The sequence below is a fragment of the Macadamia integrifolia genome, chromosome 11 (genome assembly GCF_013358625.1).
Source record: "Macadamia integrifolia cultivar HAES 741 chromosome 11, SCU_Mint_v3, whole genome shotgun sequence".
NCBI lineage: Eukaryota > Viridiplantae > Streptophyta > Magnoliopsida > Proteales > Proteaceae > Macadamia > Macadamia integrifolia.
Window position 1 is genome coordinate 23,786,580 of NC_056567.1, and position 27,858 is coordinate 23,814,437.

Here is a 27,858-nt window from a genome sequence, read left to right on the forward strand (position 1 = left end):
AATATTGGAAATTAAAGAGATAAAATAAGAAAACCATGTATTGGGAGTAACGTATGGCCAAAGGGTTAACTAGAAAGGCAAAAAAAAAAAAAAAAAAGTCCAAGGAAACTAGGGGTATGAATTTGATCACTCCCTGAACGATAGCATTAGCAGCACAAATCAATACCCATAAACAAGGAAATAAATCTTCAGTCTTCAACTGAGCACCAACAGCAGCAATCAGAAAAGCAGATAATTAATCGACCCTAGTTCAATATCCTTGGTTCAATCGACATTGCTCCTGTAGCCTAAGATAGGAACGAAAACCTAGTTCAGAGGCAGAATGATCTACAGTAATAGCAGCAAACTGATACACTTTGTCGTATTGTTTGTTTTCCCCACCCCCACTCTTCTCTTTCCTTTGGTAATGAATTTTTTATTCATCCAAAAAAAAAAAAAAAAAAAAAGAATGGAGTAAAAGTTAAAACTAGGCCTCATGAAACGAATACACCAAGGTGACCACACAAGAGAGCTGATAACTGTAAATAACTAAGGGGTGCACAGTCAGCAAGAATTGGAGGGGGGCCACAAAATAATGCCCTACAAACGCGGATGAAACTGAGGGCCAAATTAAGAATACCAAGAAATCTTGATTCATCCAACAAAACCCATAAAACAAGGTACCGCCAGAATATGAAACCAGTTAACCTAATGTTGTTGGCTAACTCCATGAAATCTCTTTTGCAGGAAATCTACTTCATGTAGATAGCATTCACAAATGAAACCCTAGTTTTTCATTGATATAAACTAGGTTCTCGTAATAGAAAATTGCAGCAATAGATGGATGCACACCACATGGGAAAACCATAAGTAGAGTCTATCAAAGAAAAGAAAGAGAAGATGGCAAACACTGATTAAACGTACCATGATACCATGAAACAATATCAAACACAGGAAACCAGTGTTAGGCTGTTAGCAATGCAAAGAGAATGAGAGAGAGAGAGAGAGAGAGCCGCCAGCTTGGGATGAAACTAACTCACGATTTAGGCAATATGTCCAATTAAGGCCTATGATGAATTATATTACCATAATAACTTCAAGTAAAGACAAGTGTATGCCTGAGTCATGGTTTATATTATCTCTGATACGATATGATACGATACCCCTCCGATACATATTTTAAATTTAGCCAACCGATACAGGGACTAATACCGATACTTTAAACCTTGATCTTTAGCATGTCTTAGCGTGTTTCTGATACGATATGATACAATACCCTCTGATACATATCTAAAATTTAGCTGATCGATACGATGACCGATACCGATACTGATACTTTAATCCTTGCGCCTGACACACTTTTAAACCAAAATCATATACCCCAAATACTCCTGTGCATGGTTTAAGATCTCGGTGAGATCTCATTTTTTCAAAAAGGCGAGTTGGCATCAGAGGCGAGGTGAAAATAGGACCAAATTTTGAGCGAGATTTCGAGATCTTGGTGAGATCTCGACCCATATCTCGTGTCGGTCATGTTTCAATTATTTTTTTGTCCAACCCATGCATATAAAGCATGGTTTCGACTCTTGAGGTGAGAAATCTCGATGGTTTTGCCTAGAGCTCTCTAATTTCTCCTCTAAAACCCTTTTTTTTTGAGAAAAACACCGAAAATCTATGGATTTGGTGTTTTTTTCTTATAGATCTGCACCGTTAGTAGCTTTGAAGCAAAGATCTTCCACCTTGGTGGTGGCTTTTCTCCTCAAGAACACTTTATAAGGTAAAATTTTTTTCCCAAACCCATATTTTTCATAGAAGCATCATCAAATCTTGTTTCTTACCGTCAATTTTTTTATGTGTGATCTATAGATTTAAGGAAGAAAAAACATTATTTCTGTTTTTAAATTAATTTTTTATTTTTCTGTTTAAATAATGTTTTTCTTGCAAAAAAAAATTGAAAAAATATGATTTATATATGATGTTTGGTACTCAACTTTTATAAGTTGGTCACCAAAGGATGGTGTCCATTTTTTTTTAGTCAATAAATTAATTAATTTCTGAAATATATAATTTATATTAAATAATTACAGAAAAATAAAAAAAATATGAAAAAAAAATTCTGTTTTGTGTGGAAAATTATTTTAATATAGTGTAATTATTGTTCGTATATTTTGAAATGAAAATGGCGTTCTTAGTTGCATTATACTATACTTTATTACTAACTATGATATTATCATTAATAAAAAATTTGATTTAAAATTAAGAAAAAATTATAAAAAGTATGGAATTAATATGTAATAGCTATATGCTATTGAATAGCTGTTAATACCATGCATTCATTAATATAATGTTGATTTTGAATAGTTACTAATTCATGCACAAAGACTTTTATGTAATAGTGTTGAAGTTGGAGCACAATGTCTACCAGTGAAGGTGGAGATATTGCATGTTTATATGGAGATCCAATGTCAGATGACAAAAAAAAAAAATAAAAAAAAAAAAATAAAAAATAAAAAAATAAAAAAATAAAAAGTGTAGGTATTGTAAGAAAATGATAAATTTTGGTGGTGCCACTAGGTTGAAGTAGCATTTCAATACTAAGAGTCTTGGTCTCTAGGATGTAATCTAAATGTCTAGCTGTTTACTATATCAGTATATCTATGTTATGTACTTTATGCAGCTATGTTGTTACTTGTTATGTTAATTGTCGCTTATTTTATGGCATTACAAATTTTCAATGTTTGTGACTCATCAATCAGCAATAGTAATTAGAAATTGTGGCTTTTATAGTCTAATGATTATGTTGTGTCAGAATGTTGATTGTGGAAGGTGGATTGATGAATATATCATACTAGATGAAGGGTTCGAAAACTCGCCGACTACTTATATATGGTACAATGTCAAAGTATCATTTTGAGTTTGATTTTTTAAAAACTGATGTTTCCATTATATTTAGAATGACTAAAATAGGATAAATACATAGTTTCAGAAGCTACAAAGGCCATATGCCCACCGAGATCAACCAGCGAGACAACCGCCAAAAAAATACAAGATCTCGGCGAGATCTAGAACCTTGTTCCTGTGGTAGGAATAGCATAATAACAATACTCTCAAGTCTTAACATTACTGATGAAAGACAACAACAACTGCCAATAGTCGACAAACAAGAGAATGCCTAGAAAAAGTAGTGAGTCCATATTCACATTTAAGAGAAAAAAGAAGAAGAAACCATTCAGGAAAAGGATCGACACGATCTGTACATGCTAACGTTGTAAAGTAGCTTTATCTTCAAACAAGAAGTAAATAAATAAATTACACAATCACATAAGACAAAAGCATGAGACGTTTTTAGTACCTCCATCCACACTTGCCAGTTGTTCATCACTAGCAAATTGAAAAGCGTCACCATCCCATTTGGGTAGTCATTAAAATTGAAAAGTAAATAGCTGACTTTGTCAAGAAAATTAGCTTATGAACAGGTAATTCCAATTAAATATAAATAAAACTACACAAGCAATGAACAAGGAAAAATATGGTCCACAATATAAGCCAGGGGGGGCAAATAATAGACCTTTCCTGGTGAAATGTGCTATTATTCTAAAAGAGCAACCCAGTGCACGAGTCTCCAGCTACAGCAGGGTCTGGGAGGGGGTACTGTTATTGATCACCTAAAATAGGAAGATCCAAACGAAATTCCATTGTAGGATAATTGTTAATCTAATACCGTTACTCAGGCACCAGATATGTATGGAAGATAATATTATCAAGGCAAAAGGATACTCATTTTCATACAGATCTGTTCCTTCCAAATTAGTATTTCCAGAGTTGACGATCCCACCAAAGATCTACAGAACAGAAACAAAATATTAGAGAAACGTATCCTTCATTGAATAGCTGGGACATGGGAAAGTTCCAATTCCCATTTCATGTCCAAGCATCGGAAGTGTTTATGCCATAGTTAATAGATTTGCATTTTGATTGGTTTCACCCATTGATTCTGTCATTCATAAATAGCTAGTGAATTAAAGTACCCTTAGAAGACTCACTATCAGTTCACCCAGCTAGGTACATCAATTTGCAATGTTTGGGAGATCAATCTGCCAGTTAACAAGGTCCACTTTCAAATTTCTTAACTTGATTGGTGAGATTCATGAACTTAACTTCTTAAGATCCATGATGAAGATGGATATGAGCCCTTATAGACAGTGGACCAGATTCCATTTGTTTGATTCACCTTATTTCCTGAATTATTCTTCTGTGAATCAAGAATCAGGTCAAACGAATCAATTAACTGTTCATTGGTGGTTATGGCCAATTAGGAAACTATCATCCATAAACATTTTCACGTAGGCTAATGTCAAATTGCACATGGAAGAAAATAGAAGAGAAGGAGAAGTTGAATATGCCACAAAATATTAAGGGACAAAGTTTCCTGTTCGAAAGCAGCCCCTATGTCTGGGCACAGGGCCGCTCTCGGACAGGAAACACTTGTAGCCTTGGTAAAGCAGAGGATACCAAGTTTACTTCTTCCAAAGCATAAGAGATAATATAAAGAAAGGGCAGACAGTCTGCCAACAAAACAGGGCTGTCAACTAAGGCCCAAAAGGAAGTGGATTCTGCCTGTGTTGCACATTGTTTCCCTAATCTATTGGCATAGATCCTATATAGCCGTCAAATTTTCAGAACTTTTAAAACCAATTGAATTAAAGAAATTTGTTAATTAGTGTCATGATTTTAGAAATTACTCAGATTTCTTAGTCTCGATCTTAATAGAGCAAAATTGTTATGTGTGTCATGGTTTTAGAAATTCCAGTCAAGTTTCAACCGTTTATACCTAAATGACCTAATATCTTTCAGAAATAGGAAATCTGAATTGAATATTAGCTCTCAAAGCATCTCTATCTGGAGATATTTTCACCGGATTTGATTAATGGCTAGTGGCTATCATTCTTTTGTTATGGCTATTATTATGACTTGTTTTCAGTACCAAAAAATAAATATTATGACGTTTTAAGAAGATAACATATGCCTTTTTTTTTTTTTTTTTTTTGATGAATAAAAAATTCATTACTAGGAGGAAGAATATACAAAGGGAGAAGGACACTTATAGACCAGATACATTGCATGGTTGTCAAATACCATCTTCATACATCATAAAATTTTTGTTGGGACATGAGTAGATGTCACAAACAGTGAACAATACTTATAATTAATCTTCAACTAATGACTTGATTTGAGTAGATGATAATCTCCAATCTCCCCTCACATGTAGCATACTAGCATTACACATGGACACATAATTTCCAATAATCAACATCTCCAAGGATAAGCGTAAGAAATAATCCCACAAGCAAGAGCAGCCACAAATAAATCCCAATAAAATAATCTCCAACCAACACGTCATGCAAGTACCAATTATCCCAAAAAAAAAAAAAAAAAAAAAAAAAAAAGCAATCAAAACTGATGTGATAGAGGGCCCACCATAGAAATAATATGACAAATATGTAGGCCCAGTGGCAATTTTGTAATTACGTCAGGCAATCCCGAACTGACACAGAACCCAGGTAAAAAAATTATCCAATTGGATTCGGTATGGACCCATCCAAGTATACAATAGGCAATAACAAGGGTTAACGGCAGAACCGTAATTTAGTTGAAATCCAATTGTATATAGCACAAGCTAAGGCCAAAGGGTAAACTTGGAACAATAAAGAAAATGGGACACAAAGGGAATTAATAATTATTGTTGGGGGACAAACTGGAAGGTTAACTAATGGGCATGGAGGAGGGGGGGGGGGCAGGCAGCCCCATGGAGTGCAAAGCCCAAGAGCTCAAAGGCCAGAGGGCCAAACTAAAAGGAGGGGGATATGATGCAAATCAAAGCTTGAAGATGAAGAGAAAAACAAGAGCCAGAAAACACTGTTCACATGAACAGTAACACAGCAGAAAACATTGTTCATGAAACACTGTTACTGTTCATGTGAACAGTACTTTGTTTCAAATTCTCCTTTTTTTTTTTTTGGGGTGAATGAATAATTCATTACCAAGAGAAGAAGAATGTATAGGGGAAAGGGGGGAAGGGAAGGCTTAAGCCAACAAGGAGAAGCCAACCCAAGGGAAAGCAAAATTAGAACCAGAACAATACATCAAAGCCTAAGGGGATAACAACAAAAGAGGGGGGGGGGGGACTAAAGAGCCATCAAGAGGTGGTGGGATGAGATCAACCTGCAGGTTCCATGAAGTTACAATGTGGGTGTTCCTAAGGAAATTAGGGACAAGATGAGCATGGAGGGCATAATCTTTGGAAGTAACATCAAAGTAGATAGTTTTCCAAATCTTATTCGGAGACCGAAATTTAGAGATCCATCTACGAATGTTACGCTCCATCGAGAGGTGGTTAATGGTAGCACAAAAAGCCAATTTACCGACAGTGTCACAGATTGTAATACCAGTGAAGGTCATATCTATCCAATTCGATGGATCTCCTAGTCGGCCAGCACTTGGCAAGGACAGATTTCCAAACAATGTGAGCGAAGGGATAGGAGAAGAAAAAGTGGGGGATGTCCTCGCTAACCTGGGAACAGAGGCAGCATGAAGGGTTGGCGGGGATATGGTGGTGGATGAGGAATGATTAGGTAGGGAGATAATTGGACAGACAACCCCATAAAATGAAGCTTTGGCAAGAAATACGGCCTTTGAACCAGACTAGCTTATGTCATAGGACCACCTGGGAAGAGGTACGAATGAAGGACCAAGCAGAGGTTGAGGAGAAGATCCCATTTGGGAAGGGGAGCCAGATGCATTTATCTTCCCTGCCTCGATGGCTAGGGGGAAGAGGAGGGAGGGAGGACCAGAGATTAAGGAGAGGGTGGGGGAATAGGAGGGAGGGGGCTAGCCATTTGGAGAAAGGATAGAGGAAACAAAAGCGTTGGCAAGGAGTCCGGAAAAATAGATGGTTCTGTGAGAGATCAGGTGAGACAAGATGCCCTAAGGATACCAAGGGTCCTTCAAAGAGAAGTGGTCCTACCATTGCCAATGGAGAAGGAGATGGTTAGAAGGGCAATAAGCCAATGACTAAGGATCTTCCTCCAAATCCATGAGGCATCGGAAGTGAGAGGGAACGTCCAAAGAGAGTTAAGCTTAAGCAACCCGGAGTAGATCCAGTCAACCCAAATGCTTTTATGCTTGGAAATGATTTTCCAGCTGAGCTTGAGGATTCCCAAAAAATTGGCCTATTTAATTCTCCGGATTCCTAGACCTCCTTCGAATATGGGAAGGCAAACCATCTTCCAGCTAAGGGGCCAAAGGAAATTGGAAGAATCAAAGCCCTTCCAAAGGAAGGAGTAAAGGAGTCTTTCAATGGATTTAGTTACCGAGGCAGGAAGGACAAAGGTGCCGGTCCAATAGAGGTACATAGACTGGAGGACCGACCTGATTAGGGCAAGACGGCTGGCAAAAGAGAGTTTTCCCTTCTAAAGTTGGAGCTTTTTTCGGAGAAGATCAAGCAAGGGGTACAATGATGGCAAAAAAGCCTAGAGGAAAGGAGAGGGAGTCCCAAGTATTTGATAGGTAGGGATCCCAGCAGAAAACCCAAGATTCCAGAAAGGATGTTTTGGATATCAGGGGTCACACCAGAGAGGAAGATGTTAGATTTGAAGAGTTTAATGCTGAGGCACGATAGAGATTCAAAGGAGCGTAGAGTGGACATGATGTTGGTGATGGAGAGGGGATCAGCCTTGGAAAAGATCATGTCATCGGCAAAAGCTAAATGAGAGAGAAGGGATTTGCATTTAGGGATGGGGGGATATGAGATAAAGATCAGTGGCAGATTAAATGGAGAGGGAGAGGATTTCCAAGGATAGGGAGGAGAGAAGAGGAGAGGAGAAAGGGGACATCCTTGGCGGATACCTCGACAAAAGTGGAAGTACCCGGCTGGACTACCATTCACTAAGACAGAGAATCGGGAGGATGAGATACAAAGTGAACCCAGTGGACAAAAGAAGTTGGGAAGGACATTTGGAGGAGGACAAATTCTTCTATTTTTAGTTTCCTATTTAGTTAACTTTAGTTAGTTTCTATTTTCTTAGTGAGCTAGTTAGTTTCCTATTTTATTAATCAAAGAAGTTTTTATTTTGTAACTTAGCTTAGTTTCCCTTTAATCATTAGTTGTCAGTTTCTAATTTACTTTTACTTGGTCAACAAGTTAGAAGTTAAATTAGAAGGTTTTATTTCCAGCATTAGTTTCCTTTTTTATTATGTCTTTGTGTCCAAGCAATGTAAGGCTATTTAAAGCCCATCAATTATAATAAGAAGACAGATTTGAGTTAAACAAAAAAATATGCCAGGGAGGAAACTAATGAGTCATACTATGAAGCTATGGGAAAAGGCTATTGGAGCTCATCTAAGAGAGGAAACTAAGGTAACAATGAATCAATTTGGCCTTATGCCAGGGAGATCCACTACAAAAGCTATTTACCTTCTTCAGAGGCTTATGGAAATATTTAGAGCCCACAAAAAGGACCCTCATATGGTCTTTATTGACCTAGAGAAAGCCTATGACAGAGTACCGAGAGAGCTCATTTGGCATGTCCTAGAGAAGAGAAGTGGCGTGAATAACTGTGGATATTATTAAAGACATGTATGAGGGAGCGGTGACGAGTGTCAAAACGACCGAGTGACAAAGTAATGAATTCCCGGTTTCGATTGGGTTACATCAAGGATCAATATTAAGTCCTTATTTGTTTGCACTTATTATAGATGATCTAAACAAGCACATCCAAGAACCAGTCCAATGGTGTATGCTATTCGCTGATGATAATGTTCTGATAGATGAAACAGTGGAAGGGATTAATACTAAACTGGAACTATGGAGATTGTGTTTAGAGTCCAAAGGTTTTATGGTAAGTACAACAAAGAAAGAATATATGATGTGCCACTTCATCCAAACTAGTGGAGGGGATGGAGTAGTGAAACTAGGAGATCGGGAACTACCTTCGAGTAACTGTTTTAGACACCTGGGATCCGTCATTAGTAAAGAGGGTGATATAGAGGATGATGTTGCCCACAGAATTAAAGTGAGATGGATGAGATGGAGAGGTCTGTCGGGAGTTTTATGTGACAAATGGGTGCCTATCAAACTCAAGGGAAAATTTTATCGAACAGTGATACTACCAGCTATGACCTATGGAGCAAAGTGTTGGGCAGTCAAGAAGAGTAATTTGAATAAATTGAGTGTAGAGGAGATGAGAATGCTGAGGATGTTGTATGGCAAGACTAAGAGAGATAGAGCAAGGAATGATTGCATTAGAAGTGATGTGGGAATCGCCCCTATCCAAGACAAGCTCCATGAGAATCGGTTGAGGTGGTATGGTCATATCCAACGGAAACCCATGGATGCCCGAATGAGGAAGAGCAATCAGATTCAATAGGATAGAGCCAAAAAAGGTAAGGCAGGCCCAAAATGACTATTGACGAAGTGGTAAGAAGAGATATGCATATGGTAGGGTTACATCGTAGTATGGCCATGGATAGAGTTTTGTGGAGAATAAGGACCCGAGTTGTCAACCCCTTATAGGGCATGTTCCTGTGATGCTTTGACTTATACGTTTACCTATTTTGTACCTCACCTCAACTCACCCTACTTATGTTGTCTCTTTATAATCCTATTCCTATCTTGGATCCATGTAGCTGCCATTAAGTTGCGATAAGGTTATGATTGTTGATTGTTGTTTGTAAAAAAATATGGCTTATGCTGTTGTGCCATGGGATGCTGTTGGGTGAGATGCCTAAACCTAAGGTTGAGATGCACATTCACAAATTCTTATTCCCCCTTCTCAACCCTCCATCGAATTCTCTTTCTTTTCTTATTTTCTTTTTATATGTTTGCTGTGAAAGAGTGTTTGAGAGCTAGAACCAAGTCTATTGGAGGACATCTTCTCTATTCAGCCAGAATTTCAGATCCTGCCTAGGAATAGGATCACTTGTGATTCTAGTCTTACATTAAGATATCAAAAAAGGGGGAACATCAATTGTTGGGGGGGTGAGATGGAGGGGATGCCCAAGGAAACAACAATAAGCCTATTCCTTGGGGCATGACGAACCGAACTGTGATGGATGGAACCAATCTTAGAGATGACATCGAAAAACATGGCTTTCCAAATCTGGTCAAAAGAGCGGGTAAGGGAGTCAATTGGTTGGTTCAGTTCGGTTTGGTTTTGGTCGGGTTGAATCGGTTTTGGTCTAGGATTGAGGGAGACCAAAACCAATCCATTAAGGAACTTTGATTTTCGATCGGTTTTGGTTTTGGTCTGATTTAGTTTCGGTTCATTTTGGTTTTTCAATATCGGGTTAATACCGGTTTAGATCGGTTTATTATTGGGTTTGAACTATAATGAAATCTTGCATTCATGACTCATAGTGACAAGATTTGACAAAAAAACACTTTAAATTTATGATTAAATCATGGTTTATCGTTGTAAGGGAAAAATAACTAATATTGAAACCAATGGATAACAAATTACTAAGAAGATAAGTAATATTGAAATCACAAAATGAATCCTAATATCCAATCATTCATTTGACTTTTCAACTAGTTTTGTATAGTGATCAAGAAAATCAATAGAAGCATTATAACAATTTACAAATCAATTTCTCTATTCATAACTTAATATTCAATGATTTGTAATAATTCCCCTAACAATAAAAAATTTGCTCACTAATATTGTAAAAAATGGATAGTCAATTCACCAATTTATATTCTTATAATCATTTATTTTTTATCGGTTTCATTCGATTTCGTTTCGGTTTGGTTATTGGTCGGTTTGGTTTGGTTCAGTTTGGATTTTATCGGTCGGTTTTATTGGTTCGGGCTAGGTTTTGACACCACTAAGAGCAGGAATCCGAAGTCCATCTTCGGAGATTGCGTTCCATCCAGATATGGCTGATAGTTTCTACAAAGGTGAGCTTCCCTATAGTGTCACAAATGGTGGAACCGTCAAAAGTTATATCAATCCATATCCACTCTCTAGACAAAGGGAGGGGGGTTCTATAAGATGGCCAAATGGATCTGAGAGCCTCCTTCTAGATAGAAGAGGAGAAGGGACAAGGGACAAGGGACAAGAGAAGAATATGTGGTAAGCATCCTCAGAACCATTCCAACACAACCAGTAGGACAGAGGGACCTGGATGTGTCGATGGATGAGGAAGGATTGGATAGGGAGGCATTTGGAGAGCATGCTAGACAGTGAAACTATGGCAAGGGATATGGCCTTTAAACCAGACAGTTTTATGCCAAGGAACAAGCAGAGTTTTGGTACAAATAAATTCCCAAGCAACGGCCGAAGTGAAGGAGCCCGTACAGGAGGGTGACCAAATGATCTTATCGTCCCTTCTACGGTGCCCGGGGGGATGGGTGGAAGGGCAAACTAAAGATCGGAGAGGAGGGAGGAGTGGGAGGGGGGGGGGACCAGCCATTAGGGGAGAGGATAGAAGACACCTTAAAAGATCTGGGAAGCCCAGAGGAGTAGATAGCTTTGGGAGGGACCAAATTGGCGAGGACAACTGAAGGATGCCAAGAATTGAGCCAAAGGCAGGTGGAAGAACCACTGCCAATAACATAGGAGAGACCATTCAAAGCAATGGGCCTAGAGGAGAGAATAGTGCGCCAGATAAAGGAGGCACCAGAGGAGGGCACAACGGACCAAAGGAAGTCATTTTTAAGGGGGGAGGAGTAGATTCAAGAGACACAAATGTGCGGTGCTTGGAGACAATCTTCCAGATAAGCTTAAGGATGCCGACAGAGTTGATGCCTATTATTGTTTTCAGGCCTAGGCCACCTTCAGCCTTAGGGCAGACTTTAGACCAACTGATGGGTGGAGGAATTTGGAGGATTCGACACCTTTCTAGAGGAAGGAGCGGAGAAGGGAGTCAATGGCTTTGGCAATAGAGGGGAGGGTGAAAATGCCAGACCAATAAAGGTACAGAGATTAGAGGACAGACTTGATGAGGACAAGACAACCAGCGTAAGAAAAGGAGCTTTCCTTTCCACAGCTGAAGCTTTTTCTTGATGGGGAACAATAGTAAGTAGAAAGTCTGGAGGAGATGAGGGGAAGCCCCAAGTACTTGACCGGGAGGGAGCCCAAGGAGAATCCTGATATGGCCAAGAGATGCTCTTGGCGAGAATCCGACACACTTGAGAGGAAGATGTTGGATTTAAGGAGGTTGATGCAAAGGCCACAGAGGGATTCAAAAAGGCGGAGAGAGGACATGAAAGAGGAGATGGACTTGGGTTAACTTCGGAAAAGATTATGAGGTCATCAGCGAGAGGTCAGTGAGCATAAGGGCCTTACATTTAGGATTGGGAGAGATGAGGTGGAGGTCGACTAAAAATTGGATGGAATATGATAGGACCTCAAAGACAAGAGAGAAAAGGGAAAGGGGGCATCCTTGCCTAATGCCAACAGAAGCAAGGAAGTACCCAATATGGCTACCATTGATGAGAATTGAAAATTTAGAGAGGAGATGCATAAGTGAATCTAATGAACGAAAGATGGGGAAAAAGACATTTGGAGAAGAATTTTAGAAATGAAGTCCCAACGGATAGAATCTCCCTTAGGGAGGAATATGTAATTCTCCTTCTTCTCCCTTCCTCTCTTCCATCTTCTTCCCTCATCTCTAACCTTCGTACTTCTTATTTCTAACTTGATATCAGAGTTGTACAAAGGTTTGAGAGTCGACTAATCTTCCTTGTTCCATTCTTTAAGTCTCTTTTGGAAGCCTAAAAGAAAGAGGGGTGCATTAGAGGCTATACTATGTAAGAAAATATACAAGAAAGCCTAATGGAGTTGTAGAAACAAGTTAAAGGCACTTGGGGGGAGATTTGAAGGCTACAAACACAGATTGGAGCTCACACGGAGAGGAGAAGCCCACCACAACATTATGCCTCTCCCTGGTTCGATTTCCTTTTTATCTCTCATCTATGTTGGGTTGGGAGAGTAGAATAGCTCAAATGAATCGCCCAGGAGTCTATATTTGACTCCCCAAGCCTCGCTCCCTGATTTTGTGTGCTATTGGAGCACTCCTCTAGTTCCTATTTGCTGGCAAGTATCGCCAATTTTTGTTTTTTTTGTTTTTTTTCAAGACTATATGGTCTGAAATGGATGGTAGAATATGTATTGGTTGTGTTTGCTAGATGTTCTCCCTCATATGATGCTTGTGTGTGGTTGTTGGATGAAGCTCCATAGTTGAAGTGGTTTTTTATTGGCTTTGCATCAAGTCTCTATAGTTTATTAGCTTGCTCTTCCTTTTTTTTTTAGTTCCGAGAAGGCTTTTTTGGGGCTGGTGTTCCCCCTTGCTTTGGATTCCCCCTTAGATTCTGTTTTTTAAGGGCATCCTTACATTATGTCTGATTTCACAGAACCCCTCGAAACTATATCAAGTGGGTTGAGTAGTACCAACTTCAGTTTGATTGTCTTCGAAAATCCTAACACCCAGATTTCTCTTGTGAAGTTGGATAGTACCAATTACTTGGATTGGTCACATTTTGTGAAGCTATCTCTGCGGAGTATAAAGAAGCTAGGGTATATTACTGGGGCTATCAAGGCTCCCGTTGTCGCAGACCCATGGTACTAGAAATGGGAAAATGCAAACTCCACTGTCATGACTTGGCTACTTTTCTCCATAAAACCTGAGATAGCAGATTTATAAGGGAACTACCAAGGATATTTGGGATAGTGTCTCTAGGACCTATGACAGGGTAGGCGACTCTGTCAAGGTCTACAAGCTTCTTTAGCAGGCACTCTCTATAAAGCAGGGGACTAAGTCCGTTTCTGACTACTATAATACTGTTATAGGACTCTGGGAGGAGTATGATCATTACCAAGATCTTTATTTGACCAATCCTAATGATGAAGCCAAGGTCTATAGACCTTTTGAAAAAGAGCGTGTTCTGATTCTTCTAGGTGGGCTGAATTCAGAATATGAGCAAATCCAGATACAAATTTTGGGCTAGTCACCCCTACCTACTCATATAGCTACCTCCTGAGGAAACCAGGAGAGTTGCCATGGATTCTACACCTTCATTTGAGCCCTCTGCTCTTTCCTCTACTACTCACAGAGAATGGCGTGGAGGCTGAGGTCAAGGGCCATCCCGTGGAGATGACAGGGATAGACGGCAGTGTTATCATTGTGAAAAACTTGGCCACACTAGAGAGAGGTGTTGGGTCCTTCATAGCCGTCCTAGTACACGTGGTGGATCTACTGGCACATGTGGTGGTCACAGAGGAGGGGCTACAACCCATGCTACTATGACAGACTTATACTAGAGGCCCCGCACAGACAGATGCCAACTCCTCTTGGGATGATGTTGCAGTGCTTCGTCGGTTCATGTCTCACCTTGATAGCCCGTTTACCTCACAGGATGCCTCAGCTTCTGCTATTCATGTCACCACCTCTGCACCTTCCACAGCTCCATTGTGGGTCACTGACTTTGGTGCCACTAACCACATGACTGGTACGTCCCATTACTATGACTCCTACTCCATTTGCTCTAGTAGGATAAGGTCCGAGTAGCTGATGGTACTTTCACTTCTATATCTAGTAAAGGTAGTATTCCCATTACCTCTTCCATTTCACTTGCTTCTGTTCTTTATGTCCCTAACCTTACCTTGAACCTATTGTCTGTGAGCACTTCAACTAAAACCTTGAATTGTTATCACATTTTTTCCTTCTTATTGCCTTTTTCAAGATTTGGGACGAAAAGTATTATTGGCAGTGGACGTCAGGAGGGCGACCTATACCGTCTTGAGCCGCAGTTACCTTTTTTACCTACACCACAGTCCTATGCATGTGGCCGTAGTGATGCTAGCTCTATAGACTTTGTGATGCTTTGGCATCGGCATTTGGGACATCCATCTTTTGTTGTTATGAGGAAATAGTTACCTCATTTGTTTACATCTTTTTCTTCTACTCATGTATTTCATTGTGAACCATGTACTTTTGTAAAACATTATCGTTCATCTTATCCCTATCATGGTAATAGATTTGTTGTTCCTTTTCATATTGTGCATACTAATGTTTGGGGACCTTGTCCCACTACCTCCTTGTTTGGCCATCGCTATTTTGTTTCATTTGTGGATGATTTTTCTCGTTGTACTTGGACCATTCTTATGAAGCATAAAAGTGATGATTATGATGCCTTGAAAGACTTCTATCAAATGGTCCATACCTAATTTGAAACCAGGATCAAAATTGTCCAGTCTGATAAAGGAGGGGAGTACATGTATGGTAGTCTATAAGACTTTCTTATTGACAATGGTATTATCCACCAGCTTGCTTGTGTTGATACACCCCAACAGAATGGAGTAGCTGAGATGAAAAATCACCATTTGTTAGAAGTTGGTAGAAGTCTTTTATTTGGTATGCATGTTCCTAAAACTTTTTGGTCTGAAGCTATTCTTGCTGCAACTTTCCTCATCAATCATATGCCTAACAAAATTCTTGGGTCTCAAAACCCAATTGCACTCTTATCTCCTCAGTCTTTTGCTTTCATTCTTCCTCCCAAAGTGTTTGGTTGTGTTTGTTATGTGCATGTTAACAAATCTTCGCGCACCAAACTCGATCGAAGGCTCTAAAATGCCTCTTCCTTGGGAATTCTTCCACCACCAAAGGCTACAAGTATTATCACCCCTCTTCTCGCAGGCGATTTCTTTCCAAAGATGTCACATTTCTTGAGTCTATCCCTTACTTTGCACCTCTTCAGCATCTTCTTTAAGGGGAGAATGGAAATGAAAGTGAAAAGGCTGTTGATGCCATTCCATTTCTTACCCCATTACCTCTTACTCCTTTTTCCTTGGATATTGGTAAAAATAAAGAGGTGGATGATTTTCGTATTGTGGATGAACCTTGTATAGAGAAGGCACCTGTTATTGTGTACACAAAGACAAAGAAGACCTACCAAGAGTCCTCTTTGAATCCACATCCTGAGCTTCCCCTTCCTCAGTTAGGTAACATCTCCTCTCCTCATTTGGAGTTGGATCTTCCTAATGTTGTTCATAAGGGTAAGAGAGCTTGTACTAATCCCATAGCCTAGTTTGTTTCCTATGATGCTCTCTCTCCTACAAGTGTTAATTTTACAATTGCTCTTACTTCTGCTTTCATTCCCACAATTGTTATTGAGGCTATGTCAGATCCTACGTGGAAACAAACCATGTCAAAGGAAATGATGGCTCTTGAGAAAAACTGTACCTGGAAACTGGTTGACCTTCCCAAGGTGAGAATCCCAGTTGGATGCAAATGGGTCTATATGATCAAGTACCGACCAGATGGTGCTATTGAGAGGTACAAGGCAAAATTAGTGGCCAAGGGGTATAGTCAAGTGTATGGAATTGATTATCAGGAGACCTTTTCTCCTGTGGCCAAACATAACACGATAAGGGTTCTTTTATCTATGGTAGCAAACAGAGATTGGCCCTTATATCAATTAGATGTGAAGAATGCTTTCCTCTATGGAGATTTAGAGGAGGAAGTGTATATGTAGCCCCCTCCTGGCTTCAAGTTTCCTTCAGCCGATGGTAAGATGTGTCTCCTGAAAAAGGCACTTTATGATCTTAAGCAGTCACCAAAGGCTTGGTTTGAGAGGTTCAGACAAGCTATTATGAAAAATGGATATTTCCAGAGTCAAGCTGACCACACATTATTTACCCAGAGAGGTAATGGCACCATCACAACACTGATTGTGTATGTTGATGATATTGTGGTAACTGGAGATGATAATAAGGAGATAACTAGAATGAAAGCTTATTTGGCTAAACAGTTTGAGATCAAGGATCTAGGGCACTTGAAATATATCTTGGGTATTGAAGTGTCAAGGTCTATGAGGGGAATCAATGTATGCCAGAGAAAATTTATTCTAGATTAGTTGAAAGAAACAGGAATTCTGGGTTGTAAACCGACAGGTTCTCCTATTGAGTAGAATCATAAGCTAGGAGAGGATTGTGGCCCTTCCCTTGTTGATGCAGATAAATACCAAAGTCTAGTGGGGAAGTTGATTTATCTATCTCTGACTCGCCCAGACATTTCCTATGCAGTGGGAGTTGAGCCATTTTATGCATGCACCCAAGAATGGGCACTTGGATGCTATGTGCTGTATCCTCAGATACTTGAAGCCCTCCTCAGGAAAAAGGACTTTTGTATACCATGAACAATCACTTGAGGATTAAAGGCTATTCTGATGTTGATTGGGCTGGATCCATTTTTTATAGGAGATCTACATCTAGTTATTACACATTTGTGGGCGGTAACATTGTCACATGGGGAAGCAAGAAACAACTGGTTATAGCTAGATCCAGTGCAGAGGCTGAGTACAGAGCAATGGCTCATGCTGTTTGTGAGCTCACTTGGCTGCGTCGGTTGGTTCTCGAGTTGGGGTATGACATTGAATCACCTATGAGACTCTACTGTGAAAACAAAGCAGCAATAAGCATTGCTCACAACCCAATACAATATGATTGAATAAAGCACATTGAAGTAGACCGGCATTTCATCAAGGAGAAGATTGATTCCGGTAATATCTGCACACCCTTTGTGAGGACAGGTGATCAATTGGCAAACATCTCTACCAAAGGACTCATTCCTCACCAGTTCAGTACCCTCTTATGCAAGCTGGGAATGTATGACATTTATTCTCCAGCTTGAGGGGCAGTGTTAGAATATTTGTATTAAGGGTACATTAGGAATTGTCTTATGTTAAGTTGTCCTTATATGTAATTTCTTTTATTTCACTTATTTCCTTTTCACCTCCCTTAGGGAGGAATATGTAATTCCCTAAAACAATATTTGAATCTCATTCACGTTTTTCTTTCACCACCTCATCTCTTTCTCTCATCTTCTCTCCTTCTCCCTTCCTCTCTTCCATCTTCCCTCATCTCTAACCTTAGTACTTCTTATTTCTAACTCCATCTGGATCCGATTAGATTGAATTTTGGGTATGAATTTGAAGAGGAGGTTGCAGAGGGAAATGGGCCGAAAATCAGCCATATAAAGGGCACCCTCCTTCTTGGGAATGAGGCAGAGGAAGGAGTGGTAGATGCTAGAAATTTGGCAAGGTTTGAGGAAGAAAATTCTGATGGCGAAGATGAGGTCATCGCGAATAATGTGCCTACAAGAGGAGAAGAAACCCATACTAAAGCCGTCGAGGCCCGGGTCTTTGTTGGACTTATGGGAAAGAATGGCAGCCAGAATCTCATCACTAAAAGGGATGGCAAGGAGGGAAGGGAGAAGATGGTCTAGGACATTTGTTCAGGAGATCGGGGGGAATTGGGGGAGATGAGGAAGGAGGGGTAGGGTGGAAGAGGTTGACAAAGTAACCACCACGGAGTTGATTTAAAAGGGTGAGGTCAGGTCAACCCCAAAAGAGAGCAGCTTGGGGATGGAGTCGAAATTGTTACGGGATTTGAGAGAGCGGTGAAAGTAAGCAGAGTTGGAAACCCTAAGCTTGAACCATTTGATTCTGGATTTTTTACGGAGGAAACTTTCTTCTTAAGAGAGAAGGGAAGATAGCTCAGAGGCTATCAGCTTTTCTTCCTCATTGAGGGAGACATCAAGGATGTCGAGCTGGAGCATGGCTTGGATACAATCAAGCCTTCCTTGACAATCCTCGACTCTTTTAGAGATGTTCCCAAAAGTGAGGAGTTCCAAGCTTTGAGGGTAGCTCTGATGTTTTTATGCTTTTTGGCAAAGGCAATGACAGGTGAAGAGGAGACAGGAATTGGAAAGGTTGAAGGGTCTCAGACAACGGGAATGAAGTCCTCATAAAAGGCCCACATGTCGAAGAACTTGAAAGGCTTGGGGCCGAAAGAGATATTGGATTGAACATAAAAAGACATAGGGGAATGATCAGAGATGCCTGGGAGGTCGAAGCAAGCATGTGAGGAGGGAAAAATATTGATCCATGTGTCATCGACCAGCACCTTATCAAGTTTGCAAGCCACCCGATCCAATCCGGTGCGGCGATAATGCCAGGTGAGACCGTGAGAATAGAGCCAGACCATCCGAGGTCACTCATGTTGATGTCGTCAATATAATTGTTGAAGGGATCAACAGGAGATGGATCAATGGGGGTCCCTCCAGATTTCTCATGGGATGCACGGACCACATTGAAGTCACCCCCAATGCCCCAAGGGGCAGGGGAGGCGGCAGGGGCAAAGGAGCGGATGTCAGCTCAGAGAGTGAGTCTTTCAGAAGATCAATTGAGAACATAGACCATCAAGAAGAAAGAGGGAGGGGATCTAGCGAGAGAGGAGAAGTGAATGACTTGGGGAGAGGAGGCAATGGGAGTTACATGGAGGAGGAAGGGGTTCCAGAGGATCCAAAACATATGCCTGTTTTGATCAAGCAACCAGCAGATTTTTTCTGACTGCAAAAAGTGGAACGGCACCTCTGTAAACTCTTTCCTGCTGTCACCGACCATGCTTGAAGCGTAAAACACACATAATGAAGGAGGGGGAAATTTTGGTGTGCAATCCATTAAGTTCGGTCGACTGAATTGAGAGCAATGATGTGACCATCTACCCCGTCCCCCTCCGTCTTTTACGTTGGTTCCCTCTCTAAAGGGTCTAGTTGGTAATGGAACATGAAATTCAATAAAAAGGCACACAATGGAATTGTCATACCATCAGGTATCAAGCAAATATAGGTGATTTAAGCTCCTTTGATAAGTTAAGGTAACGCAGTTCTAACATGGGATGAGAGACATGAATGAAACTTATAAAGTGATGAAATAATTGATCCCCACATCGTTGTCAAGGCATCACGTAGGCACCACCTTGGGGTCCAGGTGCCTTCTTGGGTCCAAGGTGACAACATGCCTGGTTTGATGCAAAAAAAGAGACTGTCTGGACGCCTAGGCATCGCCTCGTGGTCATGTATCAGCACAAAATATTATATCATTTTTTTTTTTACACTTCACTAGTTTACATTGATTCATCTTTGTTGCTTTATTTATTTATTTATGCCTACGCTTATATTATATCTTTGCTTTTTTTATTATATGTTGACTTTTTTCATATTACATCATCACTAACATAATTATGTATCAAATTGAACTGACATGGTATCCATGTTTCCCATATGCACACTTATATAAAATTATCATTGTTACATTACACATACTTCATGCCTAAGGTGCTTAGGCAGGCATCTCATCACCTAGGTACCCCCTCCATCGCCTTGGGTATCCTAGCGCCTTGACAACTATGGACCCGGATCCATGTCTTAATCTATTTCTATCATTAACAATAACAGCAGTTCTGTTGTTTCGAAAGATATAGCGAAGGATGATAAAGGACCGTCACGGCATTCTCCGGTATTGTTCAGTGTCATTAGTGGTGTCCAGCATTGTTTTAGCAAGTGTTTGGGAAAAGAACAACAAAGAGGGAAGAACAGAAAAAGGAAAAGGAATATGGGGTCAGTCCTGCTGTAGAATAAATGTTGGAACTAAAGTACCATATTTAGGGTTAAAGTGGAATTTTGCAATGTCATGGGAGTTTATGATGGATAACTTCTATTTTACTGGTTATAGTGAAACTGGAAAGAAAGTCTATCTAGGGGAGAATCTGATATTATAGGAAAAGTTTAGGGAAGAGGATATAATCCTTTCTAATTTAGTTCTCCATCCAATTCCATATAAATCATTGTAAACACAAAAATGGAGAGGAAAGGAAGTATCCAGGATAATACTCCACATACCTGTAAACCAAGAGAGCAATAGATGCATAGCACACAAAAGATAGTTCCAAGGTACGGCATCAAACTTGGAATGAGGGATAAAAATGTTGCAACAAAAGCTCTGCAACGCTTTACATGCATCAAAAGCCTTATTAATCGCAGCAATCTTGCAATGAGAAGGTAACGAATCCTGTGAATAAGCCAAGAAGACAAGTCATCGTGTCAGGTCCAGTAATACTGTAAAGAGACAACTCAGCACTCACTCCTTATATAATCAGTTAGATTTGAGAAGGCAAATCAACCTAGCTCTATTGGGACTTAATCTCTATTAGTGTTGAATTGGAAAGCCAAGAAAAGTGCATGTTAATTTGTAGCATGCATTTATTTGCAGTCTTCATTGTGCAAAAATCTAACAAGGAGGAGGCATACAAAATCAATCATTAATCTCCTAATCACCAGGCTAAACAGGATGACACAAATAAACATGCATGTGAGGGCCATTGATGAAAAAAAGCCAGTCATCATAAGAGGGTGAAACTCTCAGAGAGAAAGACCCCCCATGATCAGCATTTAGTCCCTGTTGATGTATACATTTATGTGCCTCCTTTCTTAACAGTATGAGCTTTTAGGTGAAATGATAGAGAGCATGGTATTATTGAAGAGAGATCAAGTGTTTGACTCCTGAGGAGTGGATCAGAGAGGTTTCCCGAGTTCGAAATTAAAAAACCCCTCAATCTGTTTGCTGAACCTGGTTCAGCCTCTAGGCCGGATTACAAATTTCTCAACTAGTCTGTAAAGAATTATTGGATTTGAACTATTGAGTTTTTAATGTTCACTCCAATACAGTTATGCATAACAACACTCCTCTTCTATTCGTATGAAATTTGAAATTTTCATTTCAAGAGCCTTCGATGATGCCTAAACCAGGAATAGGAAGCATAAATAGGGAGGTTAAGGAACCAGAAATGAAAGTGGATTGGAGGGAACCCCCAAAGTGTTCGAGGTGGGGCGAAGGGTTTGTAGACTGTGCATGGGGTAGAAAGAAGTAAGAAATAAGGAAAGTCAGGAATGACACTCTGCTCTATAGCTGGGGGCAGTCTGTAGCCTTCGGCCTTGCTTTTTATAGCCAGGCCGAATGAAGCGTGCGAAAGACTAGTATGCGACAATCATTTCACTAATCTATCAGGGAATCGTAATACAAGGAATTTGGTCTGCCCCCTACCCTAATTTGCTCCGCTAAACGAACAGACTTAAATAAATAGATGGTTAATCTATCTGTGGTAGATGGAAAACTCCATCTATTCTGGTGAAGATGGCAGCCAGACCTCGAACCGGAACTCAGCTCTAACTGTCCTTCCTTCACAGCTCCTCTGAAGCCTCTCAAACCCATTAGCTCATCGGCAATGTTGACAAATCTGGTTTAGAGTCCTAAAGCATTCCACCTTCAACTTCTGCTTAGTTTGACTTGGCCAGCTTACCTTACTTCGTAACCTTGACTATTGTTTTTTCTTGCGTTGCTTTCTCCCTCAATGACATGTAAAGGAAATGCTGCATGAGCTCCATGTGCTCCATGTGCAAGGACCATGGGATCTCAGCCTAGACATGTGGGGGAGTGTTGATGTATACATTTACACTACCCTTTCCCTAATAGTTTGAACTTTAGGTGAAACGGTACCGAACAGGCCTCATGGTGGAAGCTAACTTCTGAAGACCTTAATGGACAAGTTAGATGTCAATTGAGGGAGGTACATCAATGTCCCAACACATTTCCTGTCACCACCTTTTCTGAAAATATGCCACTGAGGAAACTTTTGACGTCTATGTCCTGATTCCTGAGACCTTGCCCAGATCATGAGTCAACTTAGTCACCCAATCACCAAAATGGGTGGATTACTCCCCCCCCCCCCCCCCAAAAAAAAAAAAAAAAAAAAAGCCCATTCAGTTTCTATGAATGATTTCATCATACTGTCCAGTGAAAATTGTCTTTGAGCATGTTGAGCAATTTTTTGATCGGATGAACCAGTGACCTGCTCACCAAAATTGGGTGAGGGCCAGTCTGGTCCAGCCATGAAATTTCTATGAAAGATTTCATCAAACTATTAAGACAAAGCCATCTGTGAGCATGTTGAGCAGTTTTTTGATCGGATGAACCAGTGACCTGCTCACCAAAATGGGTTGAGGGCCAGTATAGTCCAGCCATTTAGTTTCTATGAAAGATTTCATCAAACTGCAGCCACAGACTCGATACTGCATGTGAAATGTGTTAGGCCAATTCCAGCAAAGTTCTCACAGGTATGCCTCTATTTGGCCACCATGGTACTGCACCAAGGTACCATGGTAAGTAAGTCATTAGATCCTACCAACAGAATAGAGATGGAGAGACATGCCTCAAATGTCATCCTCAATACCAAATGCAAAACCAAGCTAACAAAAATTTAGTGTAAAGACTAAAGAGTCAGTAATTGTCACTTGATACACATGAAAGGGCCTAAAAATTACTGAAACCTTGTAAGGTCAAAGATTTTTCTGGAATACTAATGAAGAAGCTGGCACACAAACATTCCACAATAAAATATCATGGGAGTTTTTATCAGCTCATAACTATAATTCGATATGAGGAGAAAAAAAAAATTAATTAGGAATCGAATACAATTTCAAGGTTCCAACTTCCAATACCTAGAATCGACTAAATCAACTACCTTCTCTACCATATGGACAAAGTGACAAAAAGAACAAGTTCAACTCTGTAGTGCCAATGCACATCCAAATAGAGTGGTATTCCAAACCTCTGAAAAAAACTTATGCTTCAAAAACACTGTAGATATCTTTTAATATTCCTTTGAAGGGAACATAAGAAGTAATAAGAATCAAGGGATACAAAACCAGGGAATTCAATGCCTACCATTCCCCATTCGAAAGAAAAGGAAGGCCATGTGGGGAGAAGAAAGTTGCAGTTTCTCCAACAACTGCAAGAAAAATAATTAACCAAGAAATTTATCAAATGTTTCCATTAATTAATTCTCGTGAATTTCAGAAAGAATACAGCAGCAAAAGAAAAAAAAAAAAAAAAAAAAAAAACTATTTCTACACTAGGTGTAAATGCAAATTTCACGTTATAGACTATCGAAAGACTAAATAATTCATGACAAGTTACAAAGTTCAAGAAAAATAAATCTAACGAATACTAACAAGTTACAAAGTCGAAATAAACTTTCACCAAATGAGTATCGCACTATCACATGTAGTGGAATACACTAATACATGACTTAAAATTATGTCCAGTAATCTCAGTAAAGAACACTAGAATTGGATCATAGTAACGTTTTATGGGTTGGTGTGCAACTCGTTGTTGGTAGAGAAAAATAGAAATAGTCTCTATTTCTATTTCCCATTTTTTTCGGTTGTCGAAAAAATTAGGCTGTATCTTTTATTTCACTTATATACATCAGGATAGGAAAAGTAGAGATGAACAGTCTTTTGAGGTATTTAACATTATGTAAATCCCCTGCACACTGCAAAATGCACCAAAATTGATGCATACCTTCCCTTGTGCCAGTATCCCCCCCCCCCAAGCCTTGATGTAAACCGAACCTTGTACCAACCATCGAACTCTTCCGGGAACGACAGAAGGCGGTAAACATGTGCACTTTCAAGCACGATTACAAGCTCATCTAAGCTTGGAAAAGCTGAACCTCTTCAAGGTTTCAACAAAGGCACCTTTGACATGTCCGGGCAACTTGTCCTCGACAACTATGTTCCCCAACATCTGTATATTCACATACATGAACCCAATCATGGCAACCAAGTTAACATTTTAAAAAAGTAATTGACAGGTGATGAGTGAACATTGAACTGGTTTAATGGGTAAAGGAAGATAAGTGACTTGTTTGTTTCTCTAACACCCTGAGATAATATAATTACCTGGCCATTTCAAGATGATAAAGTCATATGAACTAGCCAACTACCATGAACCAAAAAAATTAATGAGCAAGTATAACTGTGGGGCACATAATCTTCAAATGCTTAGGAAAATGAGGACTGTGTCAGACTCAGTTACTCATAAACGAAAGAAGTTGAGATTGTCCGTAAAGTGTGGTTTTCACTTACCTATTATCCATGTGACGATAAAATCAAAGCGATTTTGACCCTCTAACCAGTAATTGTGAAACCCAAGAGCATAAATTTTTAAAGCCATTTCCAAGACATAAATCCAGCCTGCAGGAAAGAAAAGCAGTTAGTATGCCAAATGATTAAAAATTGCTTACTCTCTCAAGAAAGGAAGTTGACAAATTCGTCAAAAACTTTATATAGGATGCTGTTCTACTAAACAATGCACTACGACCAACGGAGGGATTGTGTGATGACAGAAACAGCCCAAGCAAGTAATAAACTACAGCTCTGCTTTCTCAGCATGCCACATCAACGATTCGAACACAATGTTGATTGTTTTATTAGAAAAATGTCAGAAGATGACCAAAACCATAAAATTGCTTCCTCTTCTTCCAGGTAGCATCCAGTGTTATTACTCACTCCAGTATACATCCCCAGAAATTCTCACAAGCAGCACAGAATTATATTAATTCTGTTGCCACAAAGAGCTGAGAACGAGGTACGAAGGAAGAGGATGAGTATGGAAGAAAGACAAGGCTCTTCATGATTTAGTTCAGTTTCCTTTTCATCTTTCGAAGGAATTGTATTGTTTGATTTGCCTTCACAGTATGCCACAAAAGCCTAATAAAAGTGTATCCATCACATCTGTGGCTATTCTTGTAGTAAGAAATTTCTAATCGAATGGTTCAAGTCATACATGATGAATTGTTCCAAAAACGAAGAAGCTTAAATTTCTTTAACATGATACTGGAGCATGAGGAGCCTTAAACCCGTATTTTATAGCTCTAGATATTTTCTGATGCTATATCATAATAAAATAAGCATAAACAAACAATCTGAATAAATGGAGTAATAGACCATGATACAACATAACAATTACATAAGGGATTAATTAACATAACAAATATGAAATGAAGGAAACACTGTCAGTAATGAAAATTAATTCCAAATTAAATGATGTTAAGATAGGGGCTTGACCAAGTTCATACCAAACACAAACTCAACCTCTTGCCAAATCTTCTGAGCAGAGCTGTTCTTTATATCAAGCTGCAGCTCCAAAATACTTCCATATTAGCATACATATACCCAAGTTACCAGATGTTATAAAGGTTTAGTTGTCACATGTAAGGAAATATTAGACACCACACTCATCTCATCGGTCATTCATCAGTCCAATACCAGCATGTAATAGGGGTCAAAAAGTATGGTAAACAGTCAAAATCGAATCATAAAAAAGCCACTGACCTCTAGTACAAAATGATGAAGGTTTGTGGCATCTTTGTAATTTTCCACAACCTTGGACACACATTTACTTCACACAGAAATGACGGATGAGATGTGTGGGGTTTCCCTTATAAAATGACACAAAAAGTCTGAAATATGACTTTTGTCAATTAACAAAGTTCACTTTTACTTCTGACCATCATGAAGACCCATAGATATAACAAAGCTCAAATTTGGCTGTTTTATTAACTGCTCCCATTAATCAAAGACATAACATCAAAGCCACAGAAGTAATCAACATTTTAAATTCTTCTTTTCAGTGAAATAAGGAGATTAATCTTACAAAAACAAACTAAGTTGTTGCCAGGAGCTCCCAGAATGACTATTCTAAGTTGAAAGAAATGTGATCATACCGTCGTTTCAATAATGACAGCAACTAGATTAAGCATGAGAAAGAAAGCGATTATGTATTCAAATGTGTTGCTCTGAACAAAGGCTTTCAACTTTTCAGATGTAGGTGAATGGTAAATTGGATAGTTCTCAAGACAAGATACCTGCAGAGAGAAGAAAAATATTAGAGATGTGGACTACGACTCCTCAATGTTCACAATGAACAAACTAAATAGTATTCTTAAGCAAATATACAAGTCATAAATATTTTTTAAGATAAGTTTAACATCTACAGAAGAATTTAATAGACTTACAGGAGGCTCCTTTTGGAATCTCAACGCAATAGCATTGCAAATTTCGGCAAATTCATCCTTGTTAATCTACAGTTGAAACATATCAAACCCAAGAAAAGAATCAGCACAGAAAAATAAATAGAACGCACACTGGATGGACTTACCATCCAAACTACAATGTAATTGAAATTTAGCACTAAAAATTAGAGTAATAATGGAACCGGGGTCAAATCATGTGTTCCAACTGCTCATTCATCAGGACTTCTCATGGGATTTGTTGCCAGAGAGAACAAGATTCTGAAAGAGCATAAATAGAATGCATACGTGTTTATGTATGTGCTTACATGTGCACACAACAGTTTTCCTTCATCCATAAAGAATTCCTTCTCCACTGGTGATGTGAACCCATGATTGGAGTCTTGTATCATCATTACACTCCCACCCACTATTTACAAAGTCGAAATTACCCCTCTCTAATGCAATCCGACAGTACCAATGACCATGGTGAATGAATTCTCCTTGGCCTTTGGTGAAATGAAACCCAGTCTCTAGTTTAACTAATTATTAATATGGCTGATGTAACGTCACAAAGCTACATTGCTGCAGAATAAAGCATCTGGAAGCAGTACCTGTTGGGATATGCAAACACTCCTAATCTACCTAAAGTGGTTTTGATGATAACAAGCAAATGGACTAAATTAACAAGATACTCTTAAGTAATGTTTAGCAAGCTTCAAGTCAAGATGGAAAGATCAAGACTGAAGAAGTCAAGCCTTGGACAAGTCAAGCACCATAAGTCATGCATGAAGAAGAAAAGCTCAAGACTTCAAGTCAAGACGAACCTAAAGACTCTTGAAAAAATGAAGTTAACAAGACACCAAAGATGACATCATGATCTTCTCCAAATCTGACCTCTTTCCATCTACACTATCATGTCCTCTCTCCCTTCTTTTTAAAGCCTTTCCAGCCTTAGTATCAACCTCCTCAAGTCGAGTCTCTTCCTCTCTGGTGTTACTGCTGAGGCTCAGGTCCACCTCCTTGAGATCACAAGGTTCTCCTTGGGTTAGTTGCCTGTCAATTACCTGGGTCTTCCTGTCATCTCATACAAGCTCTCTGCTCATCACTGCTCCCCCATGCTTGATCT

General features: G+C 39.5%; 1 protein-coding gene across 4 annotated transcripts in view; it reads right to left on the reverse strand.

The window, feature by feature from the left end:
• LOC122092726 (two pore calcium channel protein 1A) overlaps positions 1–27,858 on the reverse strand; it is a 111,882-nt gene that overhangs the window by 21,262 nt on the left and 62,762 nt on the right. For all 4 annotated transcript variants that reach the window (XM_042662967.1, XM_042662966.1, XM_042662965.1 and 1 more), the window contains 8 exons: positions 26,736–26,801; positions 26,445–26,585; positions 25,797–25,854; positions 24,805–24,912; positions 23,600–23,663; positions 20,719–20,887; positions 3,757–3,821; positions 3,332–3,422 (listed from right to left, as the gene is read on the reverse strand). In XM_042662967.1, the coding sequence (XP_042518901.1) occupies positions 3,332–3,422; positions 3,757–3,821; positions 20,719–20,887; positions 23,600–23,663; positions 24,805–24,912; positions 25,797–25,854; positions 26,445–26,585; positions 26,736–26,801 (762 nt within the window). The remainder of the gene's footprint in view (positions 1–3,331; positions 3,423–3,756; positions 3,822–20,718; positions 20,888–23,599; positions 23,664–24,804; positions 24,913–25,796; positions 25,855–26,444; positions 26,586–26,735; positions 26,802–27,858) is intronic.